This window comes from Brachyhypopomus gauderio, chromosome 12 (assembly GCF_052324685.1).
Source record: "Brachyhypopomus gauderio isolate BG-103 chromosome 12, BGAUD_0.2, whole genome shotgun sequence".
NCBI classification, from domain to species: domain Eukaryota; kingdom Metazoa; phylum Chordata; class Actinopteri; order Gymnotiformes; family Hypopomidae; genus Brachyhypopomus; species Brachyhypopomus gauderio.
The window spans coordinates 23,353,713-23,379,030 of record NC_135222.1 but is presented as its reverse complement, the minus strand read 5'-3'; the positions used below and the strand labels follow the sequence as shown (position 1 = coordinate 23,379,030).

Sequence of the window (25,318 nt, the reverse complement as noted above, 5' to 3'; positions counted from 1 at the left end):
TCTCCCTAACCCCTAACCCTCACTCTCCCTAACCCCTAACCTTAACTCTCCCTAACCCTAACCCTCACTCTCCATAACCCCTAACCCTCACTCTCCATAATCCCTAACCCTCACTCTCTCTAATCCCTAACCCTCACTCTCCCTAATCCCTAACCCTCACTCTCCCTAACCCCTAACCCTCACTCTCCATAACCCCTAACCCTCACTCTCCATAATCCCTAACCCTCACTCTCCCTAATCCCTAACCCACACTCTCCCTAATCCCTAACCCTCACTCTCCCTAACCCCTAACCCTCACTCTCCCTAACCCCTAACCCTCACTCTCCCTAACCCCTAAACTCCCGCTTTCCTCTACATATTCCTGTCACCAGAGTGAAATAATAATCATATATTAACCCCTTACACACCACACAGATTTACAGTTCACACACCCAGAGGATCGAAGCTCTTAGCCGTCACTATCTTAACTATTTACATATATTAGTTTGTCAACAATATATTACATATACATATATTACATATACATATATTAGTTAGTCAGTCAACAATTCACAGTAGTTCATGAAGGGTTACCTTAAAATTAAAACTCAGAACTTGAATATGGTTAACCCGTCTGGTGTGTGCGGTTGACCTGTCTGGTGGGTGTAGATGTTTAAAGGATAGTGGTGAACATCTTCTATCTGACGCTGGTGTCCTTTCTCCTGTGTTTCCAGAGCGCTTCAACGTCTTCCTCCTCCCCTGCCCTAACCTGGACATCTACGGAGAGTGTATGATGCAGATCACCCATGAAAACATCTACCTGTGGGATGTGCACAACCCTCGCACCAAGCTCGTCACCTGGCCTCTCTGTTCGCTCCGTCGCTATGGCCGTGACGCCACCCCGCTTCACCTTTGAGGCCGGCAGGTGCGACACCACCGCAGGAGAGACCTGTAGGGGGCGACAGAGAGCAGCAGGGCTGGTGGGCGCTCTGGAATGTGCACTGAGGTGGCGATTATGTACAGTCTTGATTGCGTGTTCATTGTCATTTTTGTGATGCTCTGGTGTTCTGTGACAATTGTCTATTCCACTTTGATACATTTTCAATATTTGCAGCAGGTCTACTGGGGTGTGGGTTAGGGTTAGGGTAAGTTAGGGTAAGTTAGGGTTAGGGTTAGGTTAGGGTTAGGGTTTATTAATTAATGCAAACACGGTAACATGTTAAAGGGAAACGTAGTTTGCCATCAGCTAAGCTGCGTTCTCCACTATTGATCCAGTTACGACAGGACCAGAAGTGAAAAGCTTCCTTCCAACTACAGCCAACATTAGGAAATATACATTTTTAAAAATTCATTTCATTCCATTTATAATTGATCCATTAATTCATGCATTTTTATCGTGCATTTTGCATAATTCTTGTACTGCTTCAGTAACCCTGTCCAGACCAGGCGAGGCCAGGTGTGATTAAATAGATTAGAGGAAATTCAGTGGTGGATGAGGTGTCCTTATCTCCCTCAGGTGCTTTGATCAAATAATAAAGAAAGATTTGGGTGCCCCTGAAAGGACAAAGATAACATGCTAGAGTGAGGAGGGCTATGTATTGATGCACTGCCCCCTACTGGTGATGAGGCACATGAACTCTGTGTGTACATGCTATGTTTCCATCTCTGTAATTGAAACAACAGAAAATTAAGGAGAAGAGTAACAAACACCAAATACAAACAAACACCCAAAAGAAACAAACACCAAATACCTGGAGTGTTTCTTAGCACTCCAGTGATGTCAATAATCCTGCAGGAGAAGAAGGAACACTGTTAGTGTCGCTCACACAAAAAACATCAATACATAAAAAATAATAGTGAAATAAGATGGAATTTTGAATTTTGTCTCTTTGTGTGTGTGTGTGTGTGTGTGTGTGTGTGTGTGTGTGTGTGTGTTAGAATGTGTGACAGTGGTGAAGGCTTATACACGTTCCAGACGCGTGAGGGGGAACAGATTTACCAGAGGGTTCACTCCTCCACACTGGCCATCGCAGAGCAGCACAAGAAGGTCCTGATGGAGATGGAGAAGAACAGCAGGGTAGGCACCACCACCCAGCACCACCCAGCACCACCCAGCGCCCCTTTCCTGCACATGTAAGTCCTCCGAAGCCTCAGCTAAGCCCGCTCTAACCTGTTGTCTCTCCCACGTGCCGGTGCAGCTCATGTCCAAAGGCTCGGAAGCAGGTTCCTACCCCTGCACCCCCACAACCGTCCTACCACGCAGCGCCTTCTGGCACCACATCACTGGATCTCAGGGGGGAATGGACACCACCAACGGTAAAGAACCTGCGGGGAACCTGGGGGTGTAAAACTGTCGACAGCGTCCACGTCGTAGCCCTCTCAGTTCTCTCCTGTGCATGTGCGTAGGTGAGATGTTCCCAGCCGCTGAGTCGGGGGCGGGGCCTGGCTTCTGCTCCACCCACCTTCCCCCAGAGTCTCACCCAGTGGGCCAGCACCATCCAGCACCATTCTCCACGTACCCCAGCCAGTGAGGAGCGTCATGGACAAACCTTCAGGCCTCACCCCTGAATCTTCCTCCAGACTGGACTCTGCCCCTAGCATCCTCCTTGTCCCAAACCCATCCCACCCACCCCATCCCCCAATCCTGGGGCGGCTACGGGCCTGGGCCTTCAGACAGAACCAGCTTTCCACAAGTCGGTCCAGATTGCTGAGGGAGCTTCCTGAGAGGGAACGTTTGGATTGGAAAGTTTTCCAAAGACAAGTCGATAGCGATGCAACAAGATTTCGTTCATGTTGCAACAGAAATGGTGACCCATAGAAACCAATAGAAATTGCCGTTCTGTTTCTATGGGTGTCAGTGCTTTAGTTTTATAATGCCTCTGTCACATGCACGCTCTCACTCTTGTCTGTATTTTGGTGCATGTTCTCTTTGACTGTGCAGCAGTTTTGAGATCTAAACGCTGCCGTTGGTGTAGTTCACTTGGAATTACTACCAAGGACGAGTTGAAGAACTTATAGAACTAGAGTAGACCGGCTTCCACTCCTCCCGCTGCTTTGAGATGCAGCATCAGAACTGAAACTCTGGTTCTTAAGGCTCTAATGTGACTGTGCTCAGCACACAGAGTGACACAACTCAAGGGGAAAAGCAAGGACGCATTCGTCAGGAACTCTGAAACAAATGTCACTTCACATTCACTTTTCCTTGATTACTTTTGTTCCAATACCGAAGCAACTTGAAGTCCGTTTATACCCGTCTACCTTCTGCAGATTCCTGACTGACTGAGAAATTTTTAAAGCATGGATAAAAATGCTTTAAAAAAGAAAAATGATGAGATGTTCCATGTGAGATGTTCCACGTGGTGGATTAACCCACTGCCCAAAGGCTGTGAGACCTCATTCCTCCTGCTGTGACCCCTCCTGACCTTGGGCAGGAAACCAGGCCCTTCTTCAGGACAGCAGGTATGAGTGTACATACACTTAATCCACCTGTGAATCAGGGATTAGACATAAAGGTGACATCTCATGTTGGGTTTTTTGTAAAACAGTCTATGTATTTACATTAACCAGCAAAGCACAAAATGCCATTTTATGTTAGTTGATTTTCCTGGTAGCCCACATGGTTTGCGGCTGAATTCACATTGGCACTGTGATGCTCAAACTGATACTAGACTTAGCACCATAATGTGTGTGATTATTGTTTTGGCACAGTGCTCTCATGTCACTGTTAGCCCTTCTCCACCTCCTCCTTCATGGCTTCTGTATAGGAACACATCCTGTACAGACCTGGTTCTTCTAAGAAAGGATTAGGTTTGGTCACATGGTTTTAGAAGAAACACTGGAATAACTTTTGCGTAGTTGGGAGATTTTGAGAATATGAGTTTTTGAGATTTTTTTGAGATTTTGAGAATAGAAGTCCTAATTAGTCATTCCACCCAGAAATCCATCTTCAAAGGGGAATATGCAGCGCCGTCCAGATGCTGGCGTTCCTTTCCAGAGCCGTCTGATTCACTCCTGTTTGGCCAGTCTACTGGTTGCAGGACTCCTGTCTACCAGGTGGGTGCTAGGACCGTGGAGACACCAGGCTCTGAAGAACGACCAGCTCGGCCTGGTGCCATTCTATATTTTGAGATGCACTGTGTGGAACAGCTTTATGTCTAATACTTATTTAATGCTGGAAATCATAAAATTGCATGCATACCAACACACACAGAGTGTATATTTAATATGTCCAACAAAAGAAGGGCTAAATTTACATGTTCACATGCACCTGTTTCTCCTAAATTTTGCTCTTTGTGTAAGCTAATTTTGTCATGCCACTAAGACCATGTATATAAAACAGTTTATTTCATATGAGGTGGTTGTGTGTCACTGGGCGAAGGGGAAACCGCTGTGTTGGAATGTCTGTGTTTGGTCAGGTGGCAAATGCAAGTACATTGGTGTCCTGCACTGGTGGGGAGTCCTGCACTGGTGGGGAGTCCTGCACTGGTGGGGTGTCCTGCACTGGTGGGGTGTCCTGCACTGGTGGGGAGTCCTGCACTGGTGGGGAGTCCTGCACTGGTGGGGTGTCCTGCACTGGTGGGGTGTCCTGCACTGGTGGGGAGTTCAAACATGTATGTAGGTCAATTTCCTTTTAAAAAACCACTTAAAATAGTTTTGTTCTCTGGGAAATGAATGGACTTCACTATATTAACAGTAGAACCTGTCCTCCTTGTTGAAAGTCTTTCTACTGTAGAGCATGTTGTGTACAGTGGTTTGTATCCTCTAGCCCAATATTAATTACATTCTCGAGAATCCATCTTCTGTCTCCAAAAGGGACGATTCGTCCTCCCTTGTCCTGACTCGTCCTGACTCTGCACTCTGCTCATGTTTCTGTTCTACTTGCTTTTCTCCATTGAACTGAAAATAAGATTGAGATAGCAGCTGAGGTACATTAAGAACTTTGCACCCTAGCATTCTCATGGACATGAGAGGTCAGAGGTGAGCGCCCCACCGTCCTCATGGACATGAGAGGTTAAAGGTGAACTCCCACACATTCGGCCAAATAAACTGGGGGTGCCAAGATAGGTGCCAGTGAAGAACTTCAATTCAAATACAAATCCAGCGTTAGTTTGTAGGCCAGAGCTGAGTTGGTGCTCTGGCCTACAAACATCAGTTCAATGATTCTGCTTCACCAGTCCTCTGGGACATAGAGACAGCATCGCATTCTCAGAACTCTTCTTTTGAAATGCTGTTTTACAGTCACCTTATATTTTAAATATGTTCATATATTCAATAGAATTATATACTTAGTACTCAGTACTAGTACTTTTAGTACTAGTCATAATAAACAGAGAAAAACACTGAAAAACCACAACTTTTTAATGAAACAACTAATTTGCACAGTAGGTTGAGATAATGTGTGCTTAAACTGTTGAATTAGCTTTAAGTGTGGCTGACACATAAAACACTATTTAACATGAACCCATACGACTTTTGTCTCTATGATACTGAGCTCTAAAGTACTGAAACTAAGTTGGACCATTAAACCAGTTGAACCATTAAGCCAGTTGGTCTATTAAGCCAGTTGGATTATTAAACCAGATTAGACGTATGTAGGCTCTGGATGGGACTTTCATGTGTCTCTATGTGATGTGTTATCTGGTCACTCGTTCTTGTTAATGTCTTGTAAGTGAGCGTTTCAAAGAGACCATTAACAGCCAGTAATAACCAGTAGAATCTTCGCTGGGTCAGTCCAAAATGAAACACTGATGATGTCCACTCTGAACATTTACTCTAAAACGATGCGTGTTTTTCTGAGTTACACCTTCAGACAGAGGAAGTCCAGAGGTTGAGGTTGTTAGGGTTCACACCAGAGCATGCTGGGACCGGCCGTTCATTAGGGTTCACACCAGAGCATGCTGGGAACGGCTGTCTGCCTCACAAATGCAGCTCACACAGCACCATGTGTGTCATGTGATGGTTGTGGCATAACATTTTGCATTTTTTACAATAAAGTATGTTTTTATACTATGGAACTGTGTGGAATTTGTTTGTTTTTAGTTTTGTCTGTTTTTGGTAGGCACGAGTGAATTCAACACGATTAGGTCCAACATGGGAACTTGCAAGAAAACTGTCAGTACAGTACGTGTCAGTGTGACAGTACTGCATTAGTACTGCATTTGTACTGCAGTATTTAGTACTGCATTGCAAGTTTAGTTTAGTCATTCAGAAGCATAGACGAACTAAAAGCACATTTGTCCACATTTATGTTAGTTCTTGTAAATTAGATGGCTAAACCCATTATCAGTCATTTTGGAAAACCTTAGGGGGAAATAGATTTCAGTATAGTAGATTTCAGTATACCCTAACCCTAACATAACCATAACCACTAACACTAACCCTAACCCTAATCCCTAACTAGTGTTAATAAAATGACATTTCATGTCCATATTTGGCATTGCTCCATTTCCATGTGATAAATCATAAACTCCTTTAATGGATGGAAGATCAGAATTCACAAATTATATTAATATAGTCACCAATTATGTTAATACATTGAATATGGAAGCAAAGCTGTCTCACTAGATTTTGAATTTTAAACGCCTTTGAACTTCTACCGCTGAACTTTTTTGTATTGAAATTATGTGTCTGAATTGTTTTGCCTCTAATACAATCTGATTAGGTCGCATCTTTTTATTGTGCAGTAAGATTGTGAAGGATGGGGTTGTGATTTATATCTTTAAAGGACTGTTGTGTGGAAATAAACACCACGGCGCAGCAGCGGAAACAAGACACACTTCTACTGGTCTCCATGGAAACAGGACTCCACTCGGTGTTTGTACGTTAGCGTTAGCTCGCTGGCTAACTAGCTGACTAACTACACATACACATAATATACACACGTATTTACACATAATATATACACGTATATATTTACGTATATATTATATATTTACACGTATATACACGTAATCTATTACACGCACAGCTTAACTAACCAGCGGAGTATCTGCGTATTTGTTAGTTATCGTATCTAATAACACACGTTCACATCTGCAGCAGTGAATCTGCTCCAACATGCAAACTAAACGGAACGATTCGTCCTCGAGCGGCTCCGGTGGGACCGGGACACTGACCGGTTCCGGTGAGGACGGGACACTGACCGGTTCCGGTGAGGACGGGACACTGACCGGCTCTGGTGAGACCGGGACGCTGAATGGCTCCGGTGAGGACGGGACACAGACCGGTTCCGGTGGGACACTGACCGGTTCCGATGGGACCGGGACACTGACCGGATCCGATGGGACCGGGACACTGACCGGGTCCGGTGAGGACGGGACACTGACCGGTTCCGATGGGACCGGGACACTGACCGGGTCCGGTAAGGACGGGACACTGACCGGTTCCGGTGAGGACGGGACACTGACCGGGTCCGGTGGATGTGTGTGTACAGGTGAAGGACACTACCGTTAAGATATCGATAAGATAGCCCAGCTGAATACATGAATACGGTTCTGTTCTGACGTTACGCTCACATAGCAAAGTATATAACTAACGATCCAGTCTCCGGTTAAATGTGCAAGGCCCCCGGTCACCGCGCCCTGTCCGGCGGGCCGCGCTGTTACTGTGCCGTTACCTGTAACTAAAATGATGCCGTGATCCCGCAGGGACAGAACCTCAGTGCCCAGACGCCGCCGTGACAGAAACACGGGGCGGTTCGGACACCGTGACACACTCCGGGCCCAGGTAATGTGGCACAGAGGCGCGTATACCAGAGAAAAGACCCGGTATATTCTGAAAGAAGAGACTTCATATATTCTGAAAGAAAAGCATTTATGTCCAAGAGTGTGCTTGTATATCTCCTCCTTTCTTAGCGATGCCCACCGCCCATGTAACGCTGCAGCGAGGTTACTGACCAAGTCAAGCAGACGGTCTCACATAACACCCATTTTAAAATCCTTACACTGGCTTCCTGTAGAATTCAGGATCCAGTTCAAGATTTTAACTTTAACATACAGAGCACTACACAACACAGCTCCTGTGTATGTCGCTGACCTGCTCCACCCCTACACTTCATCACGATTACTCAGGGCAAACAACCTGAGTTTACTGTCTGTGCCACGCTCATGTCTAAAGACTCGTGGAGACCGAGCATTTAAGGTGGTTGCTCCAAAACTGTGGAACACACTTTCTCCACATTTAAGATCAGCTGACACTGTAGATACTTTTAAAAAACAGCTAAAGACTTTCCTTTTTACGCAGGCGTTTAGTTAGTGGTGGAGGTTGCAGCCGTTGACCTTGTACACTGTATTTTATTTCTGTTTTATAGTGTGTGTTTTTGTGTCTTTGATTTATTTTATTTTATTTTCCGTTGTAAAGCACTTTGTGGCTTGTGCCTGTGAAAAGTGCTATATAAATGTATTTTACTTACTTACTTACATATAGCAAATTGTGAAAGTGAAAATCTTTTTTTGTCTTAATTTAGAATCACAAAGGAGTTTTTAAGGAATCACTGCAAACAAAACAAACTGTACCTGACACCAAGTTTGAATGACACACTGTACCTGCACTACAAAGGTATGACCTTCCATGACCTTCCATGACCCTTCATGACCTTCCATGACCTTCCATGGGCTACAGGCTTTATTTGAGCTGTTTTCTTGTGTTTTGTTTTTAATATATAAATATAATAGTTGACAAACGTCAGTATCATGTGTATCTGCTTCAGGTTTTTCTGTTATAGAGGGCTTAGAGGCGTACACAGGTTTGCGCTGTCTCTGGTTTGAGTGCAATGGGATCCATAGAATTGAGAATCTGCAGAATCAGGTGGAGCTTCGCTGCCTGTATCTCCACCACAACCTCATCGATACGCTGGAGAATCTCCACCCTCTGACCAAGCTTAGCACACTCAACGTCTCCAACAACTATATCAGGGTCATCCAGAACATATGTGAGTACCCACACACACAAACACACTTAGATACACATACACACACACACACACACACACACACCTACACGCACACATACACACACACTTATACACACATACACATACAAACACACACTTATACACACACACACACTTATACATACACACACATGCACACACACACTTATACACACACATGCACACACACACACACATATACATACATGTGCACACACTCACACACACATACACAAACATGTGTCCATCATCACTGCTGTCCCTCTTACCATTCTCTGTCCTGTGTCTGCAGCTTGTCTGACAGAGCTGACCTCACTGCACACACACAAACACACACACACACACCTACACACATATACACACACGTGCAGACACACACACTCACACACACATATATTCATTCTCTGTCCTGTGTCTGCAGCTTGTCTGACAGAGCTGACTTCACTGCACACACACAAACACACACACACACACACACACACACACACACACACACACACACACACACACACACACACACACACACACATACATTCATTCTCTGTCATGTGTCTGCAGCTTGTCTGACAGAGCTGACCTCACTGCACACACACACACACACACACACACACACACCTACACACATATACACACACGTGCAGACACACACACTCTCACACACATACATTCATTCTCTGTCCTGTGTCTGCAGCTTGTCTGACAGAGCTGACCTCACTGCACACACACACACATACATTCATTCTCTGTCATGTGTCTGCAGCTTGTCTGACAGAGCTGACCTCACTGCACACACACACACACACACCTACACACATATACACACACGTGCAGACACACACACTCACACACACATACATTCATTCTCTGTCCTGTGTCTGCAGCTTGTCTGACAGAGCTGACCTCACTGCACACACACAAACACACACACACACACACACACACACACACACACACACACACACACACACACACACACACACACACACATACATTCATTCTCTGTCCTGTGTCTGCAGCTTGTCTGACAGAGCTGACCTCACTACACACACACAAACACACACACACACACATACACACACACATACATTCATTCTCTGTCCTGTGTATGCAGCTTGTCTGACAGAGCTGACCTCACTACACACACACAAACACACACACACAAACACACACACACACACACACATACATTCATTCTCTGTCCTGTGTCTGCAGCTTGTCTGACAGAGCTGACCTCACTACAGATCTCTCACAACAAGCTGAAGAGTGTGTGTGACGTGGAGGAACTCAGTCACTGTCCCTCCATCAGTGTTCTGGACCTGTCACACAACCAACTCAATGACCCGCAAATTATCACTGTACTGGAGAAGATGCCCAATTTGGTACACATATACAGAACCACGTGCTAATAAACTACATAAGAGAATGTATTATGAAAAAGCTGGAAAGCCAGCTAATATTTATTTATTTCAGAGAGTGCTAAACCTTACGGGTAATGAAGTCATAAAGAAAATTCCAAACTACAGGAAGTCGCTGATTGTTCGGTTAAAGCAGCTGACATACCTTGATGACCGTCCTGTGTTTCCAAAGGAAAGGTAAGTGGCTCACAGGTGTGAGGGGTGTGACATCCTCAGGTATCGTAGAATTAGGTTTGAGGTGTCTGGATTTTTACAGAGCACCTGCTGAAGGGGGGGGGGGGGGGGGGGGTCCTCCTAGGCACAGTGTTGCACACTGGGAGAGCAGTGCTAACCACAGCCTTCTGATGCATGACGCATGTCCAGTGTCAGTGTGATTGATATTGGAGAGAGAGTATGCCACACCTCCCTCCCTGAGGACAGACAGCTTTATTCTCTCAGGCTGCGGATTGGCTGTGGCATCACTGGATGGAGTTCATGATCTCTAGATGGTAGCGTGAGTGTGAAGTGCATTTAAGGGTGTAGCAGCACACTGATATATGGCACCTGGTGTTTGCAGATGTACAAAGCTTCATATTATCACAATACACAGAAATCAATTAGTTTGATTGAATTAGGCAGAATCATTTACTATTTTCACTGTGTGTCAATAAGTGTTAAGCGCAACATTGAAATCATTTTTTCATGAAATTTCAATTATGTCAATATTTTTTCAATGATTCAATGATGTCATTTATTGTATGATGTCATGCTTTTTACTGCAGTGTCATTTTGCACAATGTAGAAAAGGAAATGTGTGATTCTGTAGTGTGCACATGCGTCGTGGCGAGGCTGAATGCCCAGACTTGTGCACCGGTGCAGGGCGTGCTCAGAGGCCTGGACCACAGGGGGGCTGGGGGCAGAGCGACGGGAGAGGGAACTGTGGCAGACCAGAGAACGCAGGAAGATCCAGGAGGGTCTGGACGCCATGGTGGCTATCAGAGACAGCGCACTGAAGCACAAACGAGCTCGAGAGCAACAGGACGGAGGTTTGCAGAAATACTGAATCACAGAAGTACGACCACAGCAGTTTTCCTGCTGGTCTTGCGTCCAATTCTTGTTTTTCTGGTTCATCTACAGGAATCTTTGCGCCTGAAAGTCCTGCCATAGAGGATCAGAGCAGGCCACATGGACATGGAGATGTCAGCCTGCCTGCGTTAGAAACAGAGCCCACTGACCAGGACGAGAGCGATTTACTAATATCAGAGACAGGGCACGCTAATTCAGCACTGGATAACAGAGAGACACTCCAGTCGGCCTCAGTGCGAACGAACCTGTTCATAGCAAAGCAAGATCAGACTGTTGATTCAGATCTGCAGTGTAATCTACAATCAGCATCAGACATGAAGCAGATTCTCCCGTCACCCGTTAACAAGGGTGAAGAAGCAGAAGATGATGTAGATGATGTTAATGGATCCGCGGCTCCTCCAGTGGCTGTTGGAGCTGCAGCAGTGCGTGGCCACACTGTGCAGTCAGGACAGGGACCAAAGAGATGCAGCCTGGAGTGGACGCCTGCTGTGAAGTTAACACCACCACATCTGAAGAAGGAACACCAACATCCATCCTGGTTAAGATCCGAGTGTGAAGATGGCCCTGTCACTGAACTGATCCCAGATGAAGAAATAGAGACCATCCACCTGTCTGACACTCCATCACTCATGATCAACGTGAGCCAAGCACTAAATCCTACATTATTCACCCCTGACTGAAGAATGGCTTTAAGGAACGAGTTAGCTGTGACAGGTTTATAGACACACAGCTTGTTTGAAACAGCCTTTGATCTCCAGAGCTTGGTGTTGTAGCAGTAACCCTGTGCTCACCCTGGTTGAGCCCCAAACTTCTGCCTGCTTTTTCACAGGAGCTGCCTGATCTTCAGGACGTTGACTGCAGCTCCACACGATCATCTCCACAGGTAGAGAACAAGCAGGAACATGCAGTCTAGATAATCTGTCCACAGAGGTCATGTGCTACTTGTTCAGTGTGTATTCTTTCCCCAGGTCTTCCGTCCAAAAATCCAGGTGGTGTCCGGTACTGACAGCGACTCTGACTCAGAACCTACTCAGTGGGACAGGCTTCAGAGAGGCGCCCAGACGGCTTGTGTTTCTGCTGATATAATGTCAATCAGAGAAGAAGGTCTTCTGACCAATCAGATAGCACCTGCACTGGACTCTGAGACAAGCAAAGCCCTGCCAACTACAGAACAAACCATTAAAAAACTCCTCATTGAAGAGCTGGACTGACACCTCTGCATATTAAACAAAAAATGCAATTGTTTCATCCTTAATAGTTTTGAATGAAAACTTTATAGTTATAGTTTTTAGAAAATGTTTTCTTGAATAAAGCATTGCTTCTTTATCTTTAAACCTGTTTGTATAATCTATATTCATATTCTATTCTCTTATGTTGTAGCACCACAAACACACTGATGATGTTTTTTTTGGTGTGTTTTGTGTTATTTTGTTTTTATTAACTGACACACCGTCACTCATAAATTGGGAACAGTTGTGTTGATGAGAAAAGTAAAAATACATTAAACACACAGTAAAGTAAACACAGTACAGTAAACAAACAGTACAGTAAACACATAGTACAGTAAACACACAGTACATTGGGGGACAGGATCTGCTTATTCTGTCGCCTAAATCACATCTGACATGATAATCTACTGCTTACATCAACAAGCACAGTGAAAAAGGACAGAAGACCAGTGCTGGGGGTCCAGTGTCCGGGCGCTACGCTCACATTCCCCAGATTTCATTTCAGGATCAGATATTTTCAAACTGAAATTGTTGTCTTGGAGATCTTATATCACATTACGTATTGTTTTCAGTGTTGTTGTCACTAAGCAGGCTGGTGTGTCTACACTGGTGTGAGCACATCCCAGTGGACGTGAACAACAGAGATACATACTAACAACAGCTGCAGAGAGCGGGCGTGGTCAGTGTAAGCAGCAAGCCCCTTTAAAGACTCCTGATTGGTCTCGTCTGTGCTAGAGGCGGTGTGGGGCGGGGTCAGGGTAGCATCTCGAGTGCGGCTGGCACACAGTTCATAAAGGTTCCCAGAGAACTGTGTCCTGCGAGACTCTGCTCTCAAGGACTCCCAGGTGTCTGCAGCGTCACCTTGGCACTCGGACAGCACGCCGCTCACACACACCTGGAAGTCGTCCCAAGACCTGCCAGAATGTGCCAGGTCCATTATCTCTTTGTACAGTAACATATCACACATTGTTTTATTTACCTCCTATATATATTCGATTTGTAATTGTATATGCCAAGTAAGTGTGTGTGTGTGTGTATGTGTGTGTTAAGCTGCTTGCCTGCAGATGGAGCCGATGTCCTGGACGTGTTCGGGCCGGCCGCTCACATTGTCTCCCAGAGTAACTAGACACTCAGCAAATCCCCTGAACACAGAGCTGCACGGTTCAGAACCTGCTGCTCCCAGCACAGAGCAGCACAGACCTGTCAGAGACGGAGGACAACAGAGAGAATGCTAGAGTAAAGTGTAACACACACACACTCACTGCACACACCACACACACACACACACACACACTACACACTCACACTGCACACACAGACTACACAAATACACTACAGACACTCTGCACACAGATTACACAAACACACACAGACTACACACACCACACACACTACACAAACACACACACTACACACTCACACTGCAAACACAGACTTCACCCAGACTACATAGTACACAACCAGACTAGTGTGTGTGTGTGTTACACTAAGAATGAGCACTTTGTGACATGTCTGAGCTGTTCTGTGGTGAAAACTGCTCATGTGTGAGTTAATCTGGGATTACAGCCAGAGGCCAAAGCTTCCTTAATCCCACCACACAGTCGCTCACAAATCTTTCTGTTTGTCTACTTCTAGCTGTCCCTGTCATTCACATGTCACTGTGTATGAGTGTGTAAGTACATATGTGCTCATTATGAGTGTGTAAGTACATATGTGCTCATTATGAGTGTGTAAGTACATATGTGCTCATTATGAGTGTGTGTGTGTGTGTGTGTGTGTGTGTGTGTGTGTGTGTGTGTGTGTGTGTGTGTGTGTGTGTGTGTGTGTGTGTGTGTGTGTGTGTGTGTGTGTGTGTGTGTGACTCATTTGCATTGCATTGTGATGAGCGCTGTTGTAATGATTTCTGCTGCTGTAATGATTTCTGCTGCTGCTGTAATTATTTCTTTCTGAGACAATGAACAGGTAGCAGAGAAACGTAAATGGTGTAATAAATAAAGGGAACTAAAATCCTCATTCACATTTCAGTAAAGGAATCACAATCTGTTGTGAGTTAATTAATCTGGAGTGTTTTCATTCATCTGAAGTGCATTCATCATTCATTATTGATTTCACATTTGAATGTTCTGCACAGTTTCTTTTGTTCTGATCTTTAAACACTGTCACATTTAGAATGGCTTGATTGTGTTCTAGGTTTCTCTGAACCACAGCAGTACTATGTCTAGAAGTATAGCTATATTGTAACATAACCTAATAATATTAATGGGGACACACACACACACACACACACACACACACACACACACACACACACACACACACACATACACACACAGAGGAAGATCTACAGTAGTTTTACTCACTGAGGTAGAATGAGAAGAACACCAGAAGATACATTCCGTTGCAAAGCTTGAGTCTGGGCGCTAAAAGCCCACACACTCTACAAACACTGGAAACCAGAAGAACACACACACTCTGTCAAACACACGCAGCTGTAGCCTTGTCATGGAATCTCATCCAATCCTACAGCCATGCGAATAATAGAGCAGGAAGGATTTTAGCAGCATCAGATTATTTACAAAAAAGGCTGGGATTAAATACCGTTTCCGGTTGCATAGAGCATCATAACTGAGAAGGAAAAATAAACAATATGTCTGCATGTTTCAGAACATATAATCTCATATAATCTCAACCTGCTCCTTTGGAAGTATCTGAATTAATGCCAATGGCACATAGATTGTCATACACTACAAACCCATTTCTTCTAGTCTTTTAGTCCTCTGTCATCTGTTCTGAAGTGTGTATAAATGCCATCATTCCCAGGGAGAGTTCAGTGAGTTTGTCTCCACTGATGTACGATACTCTAACTAACCTGATGACCAGACTTATCGCAATGGAGATGGAGAAAACTGTGTTTAAATGTACCTTCAGCAGGGTGAGTCTCTCTCTCTCTTTCTCTCTCTCTCTCTCTCTCACACACACACACACACACACACACACACACACACACACACACACACACTTCATAGAGAAAGTCTAGAGCTGAAGTATACATTTCCACTTGACCAGTTTGTCATCCTCGTGCACTGGCATGGCTCAGGCAGGACACTCGGTTGTTTGATTGGTGGGTTTGGATTTGGGAAAATCGACTTGGAGAGGAGGATTAGGACACAGCCTTCCTAAAGAGAGAGAGAGAGAGAGAGAAAGAGAGAGAGAGAGAGAGAGAGAGAGAGAGAGAGAGAGAGAGAGAGAGAGAGAGAGAGAGAGAGGGAGTCCTCTTTCAGATCCTTCCCATTTATATCCATACAATTTAAACCGTGCAAGACATACAAATGAAACGACATTTAATTTTGTAGGCCTTGTATGAGAACTGTTTAAACGTCGAGCGGTAGATGGCGATGTTGTTGGCTGCTGCGTCATCGGCTTCGTGTCGAAGAAGAACGGAAGCATTGCGGAAGTGACGCAGTTTGTGTATATGTGGGCTGGTGATGGAGGACGTGGGTTCTCCGTCGCGTCGCCGAGCCGGTCCAGCGGGGCTGTCCGCCGTCCGGGCCGAGACCATAGAGGGTCTGACGGAGCTGGAAGACCTGGAGCGCGTATATGCGCAGCTGTGTGCCGAGGAGGTAACGTGAGGGTTCTGTTTCTAGCGGAACAACCCACATATTCCTGTACTAGCCAAGCGAGCTGCGCTTAGGACCCGGATGTGTGTGTGTGCAGATGCCCCCGGGGGCAAGTGAGTGAGTGAGTGAGTGAGTGAGTGAGTGAGTGAGTGAGTGAGTGAGTGAGTGTGTGTGTGTGTGTGTGTGTGTGTGTGTGTGTGTGTGTGTACTGTAATAAGATGATGACAGAGTGATCCTCCTGCAGGCAGATGTGCAGACAGAACTGGAGACTCTCGCTGGACAGCAGGGCAACATCGAAACGAAGATGCTTGCACTCCAGAGGATGGGGTGAGTGTGTGTGGGGTTTGGGACGAGGACGGGGTGAGTGTGTGTGGGGTTTGGGACGAGGATGGGGTGAGTGTGTGTGGGGTTTGGGACGAGGTGAGTGTGTGTGGGGTTTGGGACGAGGACGAGGTGAGTGTGTGTGGGGTTTGGGACGAGGACGAGGTGAGTGTGTGTGGGGTTTGGGACGAGGACGGGGTGAGTGTGTGTGGGGTTTGGGACGAGGACGGGGTGAGTGTGTGTGGGGTTTGGGACGAGGACGAGGTGAGTGTGTGTGGGGTTTGGGACGAGGACGGGGTGAGTGTGTGTGGGGTTTGGGACGTGGACGGGGTGAGTATGTGTGGGGTTTGGGACGTGGACGGGGTGAGTGTGTGTGGGGTTTGGGACGAGGACGGGGTGAGTGTGTGTGGGGTTTGGGACGAGGACGAGGTGAGTGTGTGTGGGGTTTGGGACGAGGACGGGGTGAGTGTGTGTGGGGTTTGGGACGAGGACGAGGTGAGTGTGTGTGGGGTTTGGGACGAGGACGAGGTGAGTGTGTGTGGGGTTTGGGACGAGGACGGGGTGAGTGTGTGGGGTTTGAGAAGCACTCCTGGTCTGTACTAGAATGGAGGAAGAATCCTGCACAGAAATCGTTATGGTGAAGGAGCATATACTGAACATGCAGATGTGTGTGTGTGTGTGTGTGTGTGTGTGAGATCAAATCTTCAGTCTGCAGGCAGACCCCAGTCAAATGATACCGGGAAGTATCAATAATCCACCTGACCAGTGCGATTCTACTCAGCTCCTCTGTGACAGGTGGTTCAGCCCAGTGTGTCTGTGTTTCTCAGCCCAAACCTGCAGCTGATTGAAGGAGATGCTGCCCAGCTGTCTGGTATGATCAACTTCACCTGCAGTCTGGCAGAGAACGTGAGCAGTAAGGTCAGACAGCTGGACCTGACCAAGGTGACTGATACACACGCTCACTAAAACACGCACACGCTCACTAAAACACGCACACGCTCACTAAAACAACACACAGTGACCGATCTGTCCATTCACTAAAACCACACACAAGTTGCACTGAACTGCTTCAAGATGGTAAAACACGCACTGTGTGTTCCTTTTAGAAAAGGCTGTACCAGGCGATCCAGCGGGCTGATGATATTCTGGACCTGAAGTTCTGCACAGACGGTGTCCAGACTGCCATGCGCAACCAGGACTACGAACAAGCCGCCGCCCATATCCACCGATACCTCTCGCTCGACCAATCAGTGATCGAGCTTAGCAGACAGGGAGGGGAGAGTAAGTCTCACCTGTTACAATCTCTCAGTCCCCTGTGCTGTGCTTTAGCTATGCTAACGTCTGCAGCCATGCTAACGTCTGCAGCCATGCTAACGTCTGCAGCCATGCTAACGTCTGCAGCCATGCTAACGTCTGCAGCCATGCTAACGTCTGCAGCCATGCTAACGTCTGCAGCTATGCTAACGTCTGCAGCTATGCTAACGTCTGCTGCTATGCTAACGTCTGCTAACGTCTGCTGCTATGCTAACGTCTGCTGCTATGCTAACGTCTGCTGCTATGCTAACGTCTGCTGCTATGCTAACGTCTGCAGCTATGCTAACGTCTGCTGCTATGCTAACGTCTGCTGCTGTCCTGCAGGTACTGCGGTGGATGCCAGTCTTGCTCTGCTGCAGGACGCAGAGCTGAGTTTGAAGGCACTGGTTACTAAGCGACTAGAGGAGGCAGTTGCTACGGGTGATCTACCTCAAGTGGAACGCTTCTTTAAAATCCTCCCCCTGCTTGGCCTCCATGAGCAGGGACTTGCCCAGTTCTCCCAGTACCTCTGCAGTCAGGTGTGTCTTCTCCCAGTCTGTCTGTCTGTGTGTCTGTCTGTGTGTGTGTTCTCCCACTGTGTGTCCGTCTGTGTGTCCGTGGGTGTGTGTCTGTCTGTCCGTGGGTGTGTGTCTGTCTGTCTGTCTGTGTGTGTGTGTGTGTGTGTGTGTGTGTGTATGTGTGTGTGTGTGTGTGTGTGATTTGTTTCTTCACACCCAGGTCTGCTGTGTTTTCTCTCTCAGCTGGCGAGCAAGGCTGAGGAGAACCTGCTGTTGGCGACGGGCTCTGACGTGAGCGAACGCCGAGCTCCTCTGGTCTTCGCCGACACCCTCACACTGCTGCTGGAGGGTGAGGCTCCTCACATCTCTCAATCCTTCAGGACGGTCCCGGGCCTGTGGGACACCAGAACCATTCTACACATTCTGACCTAGTTTTAATAAAATCTAAAGAAATATATGAACACATCTGGTATATTTCTAGGTTTATGTAGTTCACTGTTTTGTAAAGTGATCTGGTACGTTTGTTCAGTGTCCACCATGCAGTACATGCAGTAATGTGAGTGTTACAGGACAGAAGGAGTGTTCCTTTTAAGGGCCACTCAAACAAAACTACATACTGACCCAGGCCTGAATTTGGGACTGTTAGGCATTGCTCGGATTGTGGAGACTCACCAGCCCATAGTGGAGACGTACTACGGCCCGGGACGCCTGCACAGCCTCCTCACACACCTTCAGAAAGAGTGTGACCTGCAGGCACAGAAAGTGGTGGACAAGTTCATCCAGCAACGGGACTATCGCAGCAAGGTTGTGTGTGTGTCTGACTGTATGTTTGAGTCTTTGTGTGATTTGTTGAGGTTCTTTAATTGTGTTTCTTGGCTCTTTACTGAACTGTTCTTGGTGTGTGATGCACCATTGTTGTCTCTGTAGTTCCAAGTTGTGCAGAACTGCATGTTGAGGGCGGGTCCTGCTGACAAGATTGAGCCCAGGTACCGTTCACACGCCAAACATGCAACACGATTGACAGGATTAATTCTGATGGAGCAGTGGAAGCTTGTGTGTGTGTGTGACTGTGTGTGTGTGTGTGTGTGTGTGTGTGTGTGTGACTGTGTGTGTGTGTGTTCAGGGAGCTGGATCCAGTGCTGTGTGAGGTCACCCTGATGAACTCCAGAGCAGAGCTGTACCTGCGATTTTTAAGGCGCCGCATTGCAGCTGATTTTGAGGTTGTGGACGCAACAGCGCCGGAGGCTCTGGTTACCGGTGACGACCCACACACACGCGTGCTCACACACACACACACACACACGCGTGCTCACACACACACACGCGTGCTCACACACACACACGCGTGCTCACACACACACACACACGCGTGCTCACACACACACACACACACACGCGTGCTCACACACACACACACACACTCACACACACACACACACACGCGTGCTCACACATACACACACACACACACACACGCGTGCTCACACACACACACACGCGTGCTCACACACACACACACGCGTGCACACACACACACACACACACACGCGTGCTCACACACACACACACACGTGCTCACACACACACACACACACACGTGCTCACACACACACACACACACGCGTGCTCACACACACACACACATAGTAGTGTATGCTTAGCAGCTAGTGCACTCGCACACTGTGAGGGAGGTGGTGTGTTGGGTTGTGAGGGAGGTGGTGTGTGGAGCTGATGTGTGGGTATGTGTGTGGTTGTGTGTGAGGTGGTGTGTGGAGCTGATGTGTGGGTATGTGTGTGAGGTGGTGTTGTGAGGGAGGTGGTGTGTGGATGTGTGTGAGGTGGTGTGTAGAGCTGATGTGTGGGTATGTGTATGGTTGTGTGTGAGGTGGTGTGTGGAACTGATGTGTGGGGTTGTGTGTGGAGCTGATGTGTGTGTGGTTGTGTGTGAGGTGGTGTGTGGAGCTGGTGTGTGTGGATGTGTGTGAGGTGGTGTGTGGAGCTGATGTGTGTGGATGTGTGTGGTTGTGTTCCAGAACACCATCAGTGTTTGGAGCGTCTCCTGAAGGACTGCCAGCTCAGCCGCACCATGCAGGAGCTGATTGGCTACTACATCCCAATGGAGGAGTTTTATATGAGGGAGACCGTCACCAAGGTAACGCACACGAAGGCGTGGCCTGCGGTACTGTGTAGTCCAGCATGAGTGAACTGTGATCTCTGCCCAGGCGGTCGCCATGGACGCAGCAGAGGCGGGTCAGCTGACCTCCAGCATGGTGGACGACGTGTTCTACATCGTGAAGAAATGCATCAGCAGAGCTCTGACCAGCAGCAGCTCGGACTGCGTCTGTGCCATGATCAACCACGCCACCAGCGTGCTGGAGACGGACTTCAGGTGCCCCACTCCACCGTAACACTCTAGTGGTGTTCACCTGACACACCGACATACACCTGTACACCTAGAGTTCACCAGTTCTTAGTGATGTGTGTCAGTCCTGCTCACAGGACACGGCGGTGTTCAGGTCCAGGACAGAAGCAGGAAGGTGAACAGGGATCCAGACTGCACCTGCTGTTTTTCCTTTTGGGAGCCACTGGCCCCTTGAATGTTTTTTTTGCCCTGAGAAAGTGTGATTTATGCAGCGGTTTGTAATGTGTGTGCGTGTGTGTGCGTGTGTGCGTGTGCGCGTGTGTGCGTGTGTGTGTGCAGGGAGGTGCTGGTGTGTAAGCTTCGTGCAGGTTACCCAGCCAGTGCACTTCACGACCTGCAGCGAGGGGTCAGCAGTGCAGTCAGTCTGATGCAGAGCAGCTTACAGCACGGCAAGATCCAAACGCTGGGCATGGAGAGCCAGGAGCAGGCCAAGAACGCGTACCTGGTGACCAGCACTCCCCACACACACACACCTGTCCCACACCACCCCCTCACACACACACACACACACACACACACCTGTCCGTCCGCCCCCCCCCCCCCCCCACACACACCTGTCCCACACCACCCCCTCACACACACACACACACACACCTCCCCCACACACACACACCTGTCCCACACCATCCCCTCACACACACACACCTCCCCCACACACATACACCTGTCCCCCACACACACACACATGCACACACCTGTCCCAAAAACCCCCCTCACACACACACACACACACCTGTCCCACACCACCCCCCTCACACACACACACACACACACACCCCTCCCCCACACACATACACCTGTCCCCCCCCCCCCACACACACACACACACACACACCTCCCCCACACACACACACCTGTCCCACAAACCCCCACACACACACACCTCCCCCACACACACACATGCACCTCCCCCACACACACACACACACACATCTCCTATTACTAATTGAATGTTCTTTCAGGTGACTTTGAATAATGTGGAAGTGTGCAGTGAGAATATCAGCACTCTGAAGAAGAACCTGGAGGTGTGTCCTCCTGTTACTCATTCTCTCCTGCTCCCATTCTGTGGTCGGTTACTGTCGTATAACACCGCGTTAATGCTCTATCTCTCTCTCTCTCTCTCTCTCTCTCTCTCTCTCTCTCTCTCTCTCTCCTTCTCTCTCAGAGTGACTGTGCCAAGTTGTTCAGTCAGGGGGCAGGCTCAGAACATGCTCAGGCCAAGATTGACAGCTGTCTCTCAGATTTGGTGAACACCTCCAGCAAGTTCAAGGATCTCCTTCAGGTCAGAAACTGAGTGCTTGTGTCTGAGGTCCACCTGGCTCTTTTCCTGGAGCATACCTGTATTTGTTTGTGCTCCTGTGCATGTAGGAGGGCCTTCAGGAGCTGAACAACACGGCGATCAAACCACAGGTGAAACCCTGGATTAGCAACTTCCTGTCAGTCTCGCATAATATTGAAGAGGTAGGAAGTTTGGAACCAACGGCACAGATAATGTCCTACACCACAAACCCATCTCTTTTAGTCCTCTGTCTTCTGCTCTGACGTGTGTATGAATTACATCATTCCCAGGGAGAGTTCAGTGAGTATGAAGCAAATGACCCGTGGGTTCAGCAGCTCATTGTACAGCTAGAGCAGCTGATGTTGGAGTTTAAGGTGAGGAAATCCCCCATTTCATGTTCAGTGTGATGTGATGATGGTGAAGTTTCCCTCACGCCCCCCTCCTGTCTGCAGGTTGGTCTGTCTCCTCTGATCTACGATACTCTAACTAGCCTGATGACCAGTCTTATTGCCGTGGAGATGGAGAAAACTGTGTTTAAATGTACCTTCAGCAGGGTGAGTCTGTCTCTCCCCCTCCTTGTCCACACACGTAACGTGAGTGTTGTCTAACGTCCAAACTGTTCTGTTCCTCATACAGCTGGGGGGGCTGCAGTTTGATAAGGAACTGCGTTCATTGGTTGCATATCTGTCTTCCGTCACCTCCTGGACCATCCGGGATAAATTTGCACGCCTTACTCAGATGGCAACAATTCTCAACCTGGAGCGGGTGTGTTTGTCTAGCAGTGAACTGTGCTGATTATTAACAAGAACTCCTAGACACCACAATTTTAAAATCATTCATATTTGGTTTAATTTTATTTTGAGAAGCATGTGATTCAAGATTTGCATTTGTTTCAGGTATCGGAGATCTTGGATTACTGGGGGCCGAACTCAGGACCCCTCACCTGGCGTCTCACACCTGCTGAGGTCCGGCAGGTCCTCGCACTCCGAGTAGACTTCCGCAACGAGGACATCAAGAGACTGCGCCTTTAACACACACACACGCGCACACACACACCTGCTTACTTCTTATCAGTATGTGGTACTCACTCACCTGAGCTTCAACATAAAAGAAAGGGTTAATTAAATCTGGGGATCTTTCTTTGTAGATTTGTGTACAGACTTTGTCTAAAAGAGGATGCTGTCTTTTGAGTAAATAAATTGTTGCTGTTTGTACCGATAACCCTTTTCAAATTTCCAGTCTGAATTAATGTCAGAAAAATGCAAAAGCTCCATTAACATTCTTAGTGGTCAAAAGGCCGTGTCACTTTACTCATTTAGAAAACAACACTCATTTACTGCCAAACCAGGGTGATAAGAAAGACTCTCAGATAATGATGACTTTTTCTTTACTGTAAACCATCAGTTAATGTTTCAAACAACGTGAGGATCCATCAGTTTGAAAAGAATCCTGTAGTTATCCCACTCAAAAAAAAAATAAAAATAATGGATGTTAATAACTCAAGCACATGAAACGCCTTCACACAGCGGTGAACAGTTTGTGTGAATGAAGGCTTAAGTTTATTTAAATATCGGGTGGCAGATTTTTGAGATGCTGCAAACAGGAAAAAAAATCTCCCTTTGTGACCAACTGGAAACGGAAAGAAAAAAGAGAACAAGTTTATATTCAAAGTCTCAGTCCGAGCTGCGCGTTTTGGACAGTTCAACGCGCACAGATTAATTCATATACCGTCAGCGTCCCGGTGTGTGTGTGTAAGTCTAAAAACAACTCAAACTGGCTTGATCAACTGGACTACGATACAAGGCGAGTGTCGCCGCCTCGCAGCCGCCGTTATCTGCTGTGTGGCGAACACACTCATGCCGTGATCAGAGTTTCTTCCTCACCGAGGCGGCGGCGGCGAGCACGCGGTCCCTCTCGCGCAAGTCCTCGTGCAGGCGCGCCTCGGCCACGCGCAGCTGGCGGATGGTGCTCTTCATCTCCTTCATCTTGATCTCCATCAGCGCGATGATGTCGCGCTGCTCGTTCAGCTTCCGCAGCAGCTCGGCGGACGTGGTGCCGTTGGTCAGCGAGTACGAGTGGTCCTCTCCGCACGGCGCCACGCACCGGCCGGCCTGCGCCGCCGCCGCTCCTGCCCCTGCAAAATCCTCGGAGTGGGGGACCACCGCGACCGGGCTGGACCCGTCCGGACCGGCGGTCAGGTCCACGGGGGTGATGTACTGGCCGTTCTGGCCGATCTGCACCACGGCGGGGTCGTCGTGTCCCTCCCCGTCCACCGAGAGCACCACGCCGGAGATGATGGGCACGGCGGCGGACACCTTCCTGCTCCGGCCGCGCCGCCCGCGCCTCTCGTTGACCCCGCGCAGCGGGAACAGGGTGGGCACCCGGATGGTGTAGGTCTTCCTGCCCCCGGGGAAGTGCACGCTGCACACCCGGTGTCCGGTGGTGGGCTGGAAGGTGCTGAAGCAGCCGCTCACCCCGGCCCGCGAGATGTTCTTCAGCCAGACCTCCCGCTGAGCGGGATCCTTCGGGAAGGTGTAGAAGCGCAGCTCCCGGTCCCGGTGCGAGTTGTTGTAACACCCGGGCACGCAGCATGTGAACCCCGGCATGATGCGACAACAAACTCGCCAGGGTTTCAGCGACCCTCCGGAAGTTTTTTTTGTTGGTTTTGTTTTGTTTGGTTCCTTCGTGCGCTGTTTGGCGAGAGCCGCGGCCTACAAGCGGAACTACACGTCCCACAATGCTTACGACATCCTGTTTTGGTCTCAGCGCGGGTGAACGGAGCGCGGGGTTGCCAGGTTCGCGGTTTTCAAGCCAAATTAGGCTCGTTTGAAAGTCCAGCCGCGGGAAAAAATTCTGGGGTCGCGGGGTGCGGTTTTTTTTGGGCTAATTTTGAGTTGGGCTACCGCGGGAGTTACAAGTCAACACTAAGAATCGTTCGCGATATAATACTTAATTTGTCCCCCCTCCGTCAACAACTTTGGGCTTTGGGCTAGTTTAGGCTTCTGAAGGGCGGGTTTTACACTGACTTTGTGCGGGATATTTTTGTAGGACCTGGCAACCCTGGCCGTATATGTAGCCGCAGCCACAGTTTACATTACTGCGATGAACGGTGTATAACAATAAGTGTCGGTGTATAACAATAAGTGTCGGCTCTCTTCCCGACTATATACACGACACACGGCGAGCGTACTGTGTCGGAGACGTTTGTGTACTCTCTAAAAATACATTAGACCGTGTTTCATTGCGCATTA

The 25,318-nt window shown here is 48.0% G+C and overlaps 5 protein-coding genes across 6 annotated transcripts in view; 3 read left to right on the top strand and 2 right to left on the bottom strand.

Moving 5' to 3' along the window:
• The window catches only part of dok4 (docking protein 4), a 37,975-nt gene extending 31,987 nt beyond the window's left edge, over nt 1-5,988 (top strand). The window contains 5 exon segments of the mRNA XM_077023930.1: nt 714-880; nt 882-904; nt 1,918-2,056; nt 2,178-2,295; nt 2,386-5,988. Of these exon segments, the coding sequence (XP_076880045.1) occupies nt 714-880; nt 882-904; nt 1,918-2,056; nt 2,178-2,295; nt 2,386-2,510 (572 nt within the window). The 3' untranslated portion in view covers nt 2,511-5,988.
• On the top strand, nt 3,929-12,722 carry dnaaf1 (dynein axonemal assembly factor 1). 2 transcript variants are annotated; one of them, XM_077023928.1, is made up of 12 exons: nt 3,929-4,032; nt 6,704-6,796; nt 7,018-7,411; nt 7,626-7,704; nt 8,444-8,535; nt 8,687-8,908; nt 10,121-10,287; nt 10,379-10,500; nt 11,182-11,348; nt 11,440-12,026; nt 12,218-12,271; nt 12,357-12,722. In XM_077023928.1, the coding sequence occupies exons 3-12, from the start codon at nt 7,036-7,038 to the stop codon at nt 12,597-12,599; spliced, it is 2,109 nt and encodes a 702-aa protein (XP_076880043.1). In that variant the 5' UTR covers nt 3,929-4,032; nt 6,704-6,796; nt 7,018-7,035; the 3' UTR covers nt 12,600-12,722. The 2 variants fall into 2 exon arrangements, with proteins under 2 accessions (XP_076880043.1, XP_076880044.1); XM_077023929.1 differs by lacking the exon at nt 3,929-4,032 and having other exon boundaries at nt 6,753-7,183.
• Nucleotides 12,723-12,900: 178 nt separating this feature from the next.
• nrn1lb (neuritin 1-like b) lies at nt 12,901-15,775 on the bottom strand. Its single transcript, XM_077023931.1, has 4 exons — nt 15,668-15,775; nt 14,978-15,063; nt 13,676-13,817; nt 12,901-13,531 (listed from the first exon to the last, which is right to left on the bottom strand). Exons 2-4 carry the CDS (start codon nt 15,009-15,011, stop codon nt 13,219-13,221), a joined length of 489 nt encoding a protein of 162 aa, XP_076880046.1. The 5' UTR covers nt 15,012-15,063; nt 15,668-15,775; the 3' UTR covers nt 12,901-13,218.
• A 305-nt stretch (nt 15,776-16,080) lies between these two features.
• cog4 (component of oligomeric golgi complex 4) lies at nt 16,081-23,288 on the top strand. The gene is made up of 19 exons (XM_077023924.1): nt 16,081-16,237; nt 16,479-16,561; nt 17,383-17,497; nt 17,662-17,836; nt 18,194-18,387; nt 18,610-18,715; nt 19,013-19,170; nt 19,294-19,352; nt 19,490-19,623; nt 20,400-20,518; nt 20,589-20,755; nt 21,068-21,233; nt 21,751-21,813; nt 21,954-22,070; nt 22,157-22,249; nt 22,358-22,441; nt 22,520-22,621; nt 22,704-22,832; nt 22,964-23,288. The coding sequence occupies exons 1-19, from the start codon at nt 16,103-16,105 to the stop codon at nt 23,096-23,098; spliced, it is 2,334 nt and encodes a 777-aa protein (XP_076880039.1). The 5' UTR covers nt 16,081-16,102; the 3' UTR covers nt 23,099-23,288.
• A 141-nt stretch (nt 23,289-23,429) lies between these two features.
• Nucleotides 23,430-24,816, bottom strand: thap11 (THAP domain containing 11). Its single transcript, XM_077023927.1, has one exon. It carries the CDS (start codon nt 24,671-24,673, stop codon nt 23,933-23,935), a length of 741 nt encoding a protein of 246 aa, XP_076880042.1. The 5' UTR covers nt 24,674-24,816; the 3' UTR covers nt 23,430-23,932.
• Between the last annotated feature and the right edge of the window lie 502 nt (nt 24,817-25,318).

Bases quoted from the DNA above. Each gene is read 5' to 3' on its own strand.
- dnaaf1 (XM_077023928.1), top strand. From the start codon at position 7,036: ATGCAAACTAAACGGAACGATTCGTCCTCGAGCGGCTCCGGTGGGACC. The intron at 8,536-8,686 runs GTATGACCTTCC...TATCTGCTTCAG, and splicing joins ACTGTACCTGCACTACAAAG to GTTTTTCTGTTATAGAGGGC. The intron at 12,027-12,217 runs GTGAGCCAAGCA...GCTTTTTCACAG, and splicing joins CTCCATCACTCATGATCAAC to GAGCTGCCTGATCTTCAGGA.
- nrn1lb (XM_077023931.1), bottom strand. From the start codon at position 15,011: ATGTATCTTCTGGTGTTCTTCTCATTCTACCTCA. The intron at 13,818-14,977 runs GTGAGTAAAACT...CGTCTCTGACAG, and splicing joins GTTCTTCTCATTCTACCTCA to GTCTGTGCTGCTCTGTGCTG. The intron at 13,532-13,675 runs GCAAGCAGCTTA...ACATTCTGGCAG, and splicing joins GACATCGGCTCCATCTGCAG to GTCTTGGGACGACTTCCAGG.
- cog4 (XM_077023924.1), top strand. From the start codon at position 16,103: ATGGAGGACGTGGGTTCTCCGTCGCGTCGCCGAGCCGGTCCAGCGGGG. The intron at 19,353-19,489 runs GTACCGTTCACA...GTGTGTGTTCAG, and splicing joins GCTGACAAGATTGAGCCCAG to GGAGCTGGATCCAGTGCTGT. The intron at 22,622-22,703 runs GTGAGTCTGTCT...TTCCTCATACAG, and splicing joins TTAAATGTACCTTCAGCAGG to CTGGGGGGGCTGCAGTTTGA.
- thap11 (XM_077023927.1), bottom strand. From the start codon at position 24,673: ATGCCGGGGTTCACATGCTGCGTGCCCGGGTGTTACAACAACTCGCAC.